The sequence below is a fragment of the Theobroma umbraticum genome, unplaced genomic scaffold, assembly GCF_002168275.2.
Source record: "Theobroma umbraticum cultivar Fairchild unplaced genomic scaffold, ASM216827v3 scaffold_44.0, whole genome shotgun sequence".
Lineage (NCBI taxonomy): Eukaryota > Viridiplantae > Streptophyta > Magnoliopsida > Malvales > Malvaceae > Theobroma > Theobroma umbraticum.
The window spans coordinates 1,704,934-1,711,579 of NW_018397255.1; the positions used below are offsets into that span (position 1 = coordinate 1,704,934).

Genomic DNA, 6,646 nt, shown 5'->3' on the forward strand with positions numbered 1-6,646 from the left:
CTTAAGCTCCCAAAATGAGTCAAAATAACTCTATATAATAGAGTTATCACTAAGGGGCATATATATAAGGGGCATATATATTCAGCAGTGTAGACACATCAACTCTCTAGTAGCAGCAATCATTGTAACGAGCAGCAATCATTGTTCTCTAGTAGCAGCAATCATTGTAACGAGCAGCAATCATTGTAACGATCCAAGTCTAACCACTAGACCAGCAATTTTTTGGACTTAAACCACGTGACCTTCAAAAGCTTAAGCTCAAGTTGCTAATAGTAGTAGACTTGGATTGTTATATAAGTTTTAACAATCACATTCACATCAGATGTGGGATGTTGGGTATCACAATCCTACCACTCAAATCCTTGATGTCCTCATCAAGGCCACACATCACATTTACAAGATCAAAATCTCATCAAAGCAAGGTGAAAACCCACATTAAACTGGCGCAAACTCTAATACTATTTGTAACGACCCAAGTCTAACCACTGGTCCAGTAACTTTTTGAGCCAAAAAATAAAATTTTGAAATATATATTTTGAATGAGATTACCCATCTTGGTCTTGTAGATGTGATGTGTGACTTTGATGAAGACATCAAGGATTTGAGTGGGTGAGATTGTGATACCCAACATCCCATATTTGATGTGAATGGGATTGTTAAGACCTATATAACAATCCAAGTCTACTACTACTAGTAACTTGAGTTTAAGTTTTTGAGGGCCACGTGGTTTAAGCTCAAAAAGTTGCTGAGCTAATAATTAGACTTGAGCCGTTACAAATAGTATCAGAGCTTGTGCCAATCTGATGTGAGCTTTCACATTACTCTGGTGAGATCTTGGTCCTGTGGATGTGATGTGTGGCCTTGATGAGATCTTGGTCCTGTGGATCCTGTGGATGTGATGTGTGGCCTTGATGAGGACATCAAGAAATTTGAGTTGGTAAGATGAGTGCTCTGGTGAGATCTTGGTCCTGTGGATGTGATGTGTGACCTTAACGAGGACATTAAGAAATTTGAGTGGGTGAGATTGTGATATGTGGATGTGATGTATGGCTTTGGTCCTGTGGATGTGATGTGTGATCTTGATGAGGACATCAAGAAATTTGAGTGGGTGAGATTGTGATATGTGGATGTGATGTGTGGCCTTGATGAGGACATTAAGAAATTTAAGTGGGTGAGATTGTGATACTTTCATGTTTGATGTGAGTTTTCACATTGTTCTGGTGAGATCTTGGTCCTGTGGATATAATGTGTGGATATTAAAAAATTTGAGTGGGCGGGATTGTGATACCCAACATTTCATATCTAATATGAATGCTACTAACAACTTAAACTTAAATTTTTGAAAATTATGTGATTTAAGCCTAAAAAATTATTGAACTAGTGATTGGACTTGAGCTATTACAATCATGACACATCTTCTCAAACTCATACAGCTATTCCCATCTAGGGGTAGGCAGTAAGGGTTTTGAGATCGATATCTGATTATAATCTTAGACTTCCATGTTTGGTTTGAGTTGGATCCCATTTTTCTCAAATCACAATCAATCTTAAAGGCAATCATGCCAATGCATTTCACTGCTTCGGATAGTCTATTTACTTTGCTAGCTACGGAAAAAGCATGCATCATGTGCTGTGGGACACGAAAGGAGGTATGATTCAGGGCAAGAAAGCACGAGCAGGGACACATTCAAAGCATATGTACATAGATAAACGGCACCGACAAATTTAGGATGAAAAGTATGAACACTGTCATGCCTTTCAAATTGATCGTACCAGCGTTTTAATCCAAAAGAATACAAAACGTCTCATCCATTGCATTTATATTCTCAGCCATGAGAATGGGAATTGTTTCAATAGCTACATGGTAACAGACAAAAAGGAGCCTAACGATGCCAAGTGATGCACGGCAGTTTCACCCTGCATCCGTTGGTTTGTGAAAACTGGAACCGGAAAGATTAGAGATCAGCCTTTCCGGGTTGGCCCAGGAACTTGGCCTAGACTTGATGGAAGGTTTTGTCCAAATGAATACAGAGCCTAAGATTTGCCCCACAACATGTTTTGGTCTTTCCCGGCAAAACTCTTGTTTTATGTTTATGGACGGGCCGTGGGACCAAACAAGCAACCGTGTCAAGTTTGGGAAGAAAAGAGGAAGGGCTAAATTTCATGGAGAAGTACAAAAACACTTTGTTCAGAGAGGTCCAATCCTTTGAAAAATGGGTTTGGAAAGAGGAAAGAAAATTGTTGATAAGTATTCTCATGGGGCAAAATGTAGTTGAGGGCCTCAGAATACTAAGAAAAAGAATCGCAGGAAAGAAAATGGTTAAACTCCACCACCCAAATTTCCTTTACCACACATGTTCAAACACAGTTTTGCTAACCTTCAACAAAACTTGGATTCAGCAGAGGTATAGATAAACTGAAGAGGACATTAATTTGCACCAGGAAAAATGCACAACCATATATTAAGCTAGATGAAAAATACACAGGAAAGAACCTTGAATTAAATTTTCGTTCTGCAAATTGCCAGATCAAAACAATCAACCAGCACTCATCAATCCAAAGTAAGTTTCATACATTTCATATTGTATTCTAGTACGAAACATCAGCATGAAGTAGTTAACTGAAATCACGCTACCTCCGAGGAGACTTGCCATTGGTAATGGAGAAATACTCCAACAAGTACTTATAAGTACTTTTGTTTCAGTATACCGTTATTTTAAGCTGAAGTGAGTTCTCTGCAAACTGCAAAAGGTAATTCCAATTAATTTACATATGGTCTCACTTGTACTGTTATTTCTTTAGTCTACTGCTTTGATGTCACCGAGCTATCTGACTGGAGTGCATTGCCTTGGGCATCTGCATAAGGTCTAATGAAAGTTCTGCGCCACCAGACCTCAAAGGCCCTCTGAAGATTTGGGCAGTTGTCACCAGCCTTCAGAAAACTGCCCAACCAAGCCAGCAAAATACTCTGCTGATCCTCTAACGGCAATGTGAGGATTGTCCTGCCAATGCCTTCCTCCACAACTTTCCGATCAAATGATCTGCAGCTATGTTGCAACCAGCTGTAGTCATTGATCAATGGCTGCAACCAGGTTTGCAACAACAGCTGACGAGTGTCCTTCACTGGTAGCAACTCCCCTTTTCCAATTCCAACAAACAACCGAGCTGTAATGCAGCTAACATGGTGACGAGACACAATAGGTAGCTTTGAATGTAATGTTGCTAACTCTTGCTGGCTAGCCCACATTAATGCAAATTCATCTGCAGCTTGCCTGTCGGACAAAATCTCAAGCAGCCATGAGAGATTATCTGCCTGCAAAGCTATTTGTTTCACCACAGGTTCTTTGCTTTCCATGGGTTTATCAATGAATTCTGGTTCACCTGCTTGCTTGAACAGAGACAAAAGTGAATCCAAGCAGCCTCTGCATGATGTATAAACAGTTTCATTGCAGATGTCAGCTGAACCAGCATAGCTTGGAAGACTATTATTCTCCCTCAGAAGCTTCAATACTACGGATTTCATTTCACGCCGGCCTCTCTCCTCATTGCTTTTAATAACAAGTTCCATTATGTGCGAAATTGTGTCCCTAGGGGAATTAGAGATATCAGAAGAGATGCGTTTTAATACTGGAGTGACTCCAATACCTTCACCCTGGAGTCGCAAAACTAAAGAGACCACCTTTTCTTCTTCCTCTTCACCAACCCAAGGAACTGCTTCCAAGTATTCCAAGCATGATTGTATGCATGAGTTAAAGCCAAGTAGTTCAGCGACCTGCAAAGATGTTGATGACATGCGTAAGGAAATTTCATAAAAGGAAAGAACTCTAAAATCCACTAGCTGGCTTCACATACAGCAAAAAAAAAAAAAGAAGATATTTTAACAAAACATGCTTACGTGTATTAAGTTCATGACTGAACAAAACGTTAGATATCCATCAACATCATGTTAAACTTTTAATATGCAAATGTTAAGCATAACTAGTGAACAATGAATTCGGTGATGGATATATGATACAACATTCCCTCCAAAAGTTTCAGAATCCACATCACTAAGTATGCAAATCTGTAACAAAATGACAGGTTACGCCAATCTCACCTTTAGCAAGAATAAACTAATTGGCATCAAGCAGAGAAACAGAAAGACACAGGTAGTTGCTAATAGGATCAAATCTTAATCATTAATTTCTACTAATTCTCCAAGTCAGAATCATCCTTTCACAAGGCAAGATCTTCATTCTGTCTCTGAGGCTGGAAATCCATCTCAGACAATAGAGATAGGACATTAGCAAGAATACAAGTAAATCCAAACTACACTTATAGCACACATCCTCCATGGTAACGATTTAGTATTTTACGCGGCTTTCCAAGCATGAGAAAGAAAATTTTGATCTGCCAGTAGTGCAGAATTTCACAGTGTGAAAGTAAATATCCGTCGCAGTGAGACAGCTAATTGCCTTTTGAATTCATGTACATCAAAAAATCATATATTCAAATAAAGCAGAAATAATAGCAAGTATTTAAGATGCAAGAAACAATTATACAAAAGTTGAATAAATTAATCAAACCACATCACTAGATCCAACAAGAGGACAGAATGATATGTTGATATGTAACCTGGCAAGCATTAAGTCCAAGTGCACAACATATGTACCAAAATTTAGGCAGCTTGATAAGAGGAGAAAAGGCTATAGAAAGATGATAGTGGCAACTAGTCACATGGTACTCTCAGGTAAGATAAGGTCTCAAAATAACAAATGGGCTTCAGTATCAGATATTCCTTCAATCGGAGATGGGAAGAAGACTTCTCTTTACTAATATAATTATTTGTTAAGGTTGGAATAAACTACAAATGGTGTCCCTAGCAAGTGTGTGTATACAGAACATTGAAAGATTCAGCTCCTAAAAATAGAAAGGCCATAGCATGGACGTGCAAATTACCTTGAGAATGCGGAGCACACGAGAAACACTTTGTTTGATCAATCGCTGCTTCATTTCCTTGCAATACATCAGTCCCACAGTTTCAACATAAATTTCAACATCCTCGCAGTCATCAAGTTCAAGGCAAGACAAACCAGACTCTTGTTCAGAAATTTTATCGGTGAAAAAACTGCTATGCTCCAGTAGAACTTTCTTGTGCACACTCAATTTCACACAAAACCCTTGCTTTCCAAGTAGAATCACCTTCATATCACTGGTTCCTGGTTCTCCAAACTCAATTGCCACCTTCCTAGGCACATGTTCTACCTTAGGCCTCGGCGCCCTCTCAAGAACAACTGGTGCACTAATACCAGGATTATCTGGGGTAAAAGTTCTTTGATCATCAGAGGTAACTGCTGACCTTATTGGAGTGGTCATTGGCTTCTTCTCAGTTAGTGGGATCTGTTTCTTCTGAACGGTAGTCTTGGGTGGTGGTGAGGAGGGTTTGGGTTTGTTTAGAGGATTTTGTGATTTGAGAGTCTTTTGGAACACAACAGGAGAGGGACAACACCAGAAACCTTCCGGGGTCACAGCAATTGGGACATTTCTAATCTTGGTTTGGCCTTGCTCTACCCTAGTAAGTCTAATTTCAGCCATTTTCAGCAAGAACTCAAAGCATTATTTTATGAAAATAGGGCACAGACCCACTAACGTTAAAGATTTCTATACAGTAACAAATTAGCTCTCTCCTAGCCAAAAAAAAGACTGTACAAACTTGCCTAAAACAATTAAGTGAAATCTTACGTGAAATAAAACTACCAAAAATTAAAGTACTCCAACTTACAGCTTTCGTAAGATAAAACAAACTTGAACAGTAATCTAAAGTTAGCAAAATAAAGATTCTAAAAAGCAAGAACCTGAAATTTCTTCAAGACACTTGATTAGCAATACAAACAACAACAACAACAACAACAAATCCCAGAAAGACGGGGAAAGGGGAAAAAAAAAGCAAAGCAAAATATTTAGAGATTCTCCTACCTCCAGACTATAGATCAAAATCCTAGAGAAAAATAGGGGAAAACCAAAAAAAATACCCTTGAAAAAATGAGAAAACAAGCATGGAAAAGGAGTACCTTTTTATACCCAACAAAGAGAATCTTGAAAACATCCAAACACTAAAACCTCAGCTAAAGAAAGACTGGTGTTAATGTGTATGCTGGGTATCTCCTCTGAAACCCCGTTTCTTATCTCTTATTTCTAAGCCCACGGGTGCCGAAAATGATTGAGTGAAAGCTCTGGTGTCAAGCATCAAGGGAACCATTCAACTCAGACTTTTCCCGGGGCAGAATAATGAGTAAAGTGTCACTCTTTTTAATTTTTTGTACAGAGAAGAAAAGAAGAAATATTAACCCACAACAGCTATAGTAAAAACCAAACCAAAAATAAAAAAGAAAGAAAGAAAGGAACTTGATGCGGTTTGGTTTGCTTTTACTTTAACACTGCTTCTGTCTCTCCCTATGCTTTTGCTGATTGTTTTACTTTGCATGTCTTTGCCACTCTGAATATTCTTTCTTTTGTCTTAAAAACGCTTCCTTTGTGATCAAACAAGCTTCATTTTTTTTAAACTGCCTCTCATCATCTTTCTTTTAAAATTTCCACCTTTATTAACTTCTTTTTTATATTTTTGCCAAACCCCATAAATTTTTGGGTTCTTGCTGTCTTGAGTCGT

At 38.5% G+C, this 6,646-nt stretch overlaps 1 protein-coding gene across 1 annotated transcript; it reads right to left on the minus strand.

The window, feature by feature from the left end:
- Positions 1–2,432: 2,432 nt before the first annotated feature.
- LOC110409219 (BTB/POZ domain protein) lies at positions 2,433–6,544 on the minus strand. Its single transcript, XM_021418492.2, has 2 exons — positions 4,939–6,544; positions 2,433–3,772 (listed from the first exon to the last, which is right to left on the minus strand). The coding sequence occupies exons 1-2, from the start codon at positions 5,572–5,574 to the stop codon at positions 2,804–2,806; spliced, it is 1,605 nt and encodes a 534-aa protein (XP_021274167.1). The 5' UTR covers positions 5,575–6,544; the 3' UTR covers positions 2,433–2,803.
- Positions 6,545–6,646: the final 102 nt, after the last annotated feature.

Coding starts and splice junctions, on each gene's coding strand:
- LOC110409219 (XM_021418492.2), bottom strand. CDS start 5,574: ATGGCTGAAATTAGACTTACTAGGGTAGAGCAAGGCCAAACCAAGATT. Junction 3,773..4,938: donor GTGTGCTCCGCATTCTCAAG/GTAATTTGCACG, acceptor ACATCTTTGCAG/GTCGCTGAACTACTTGGCTT.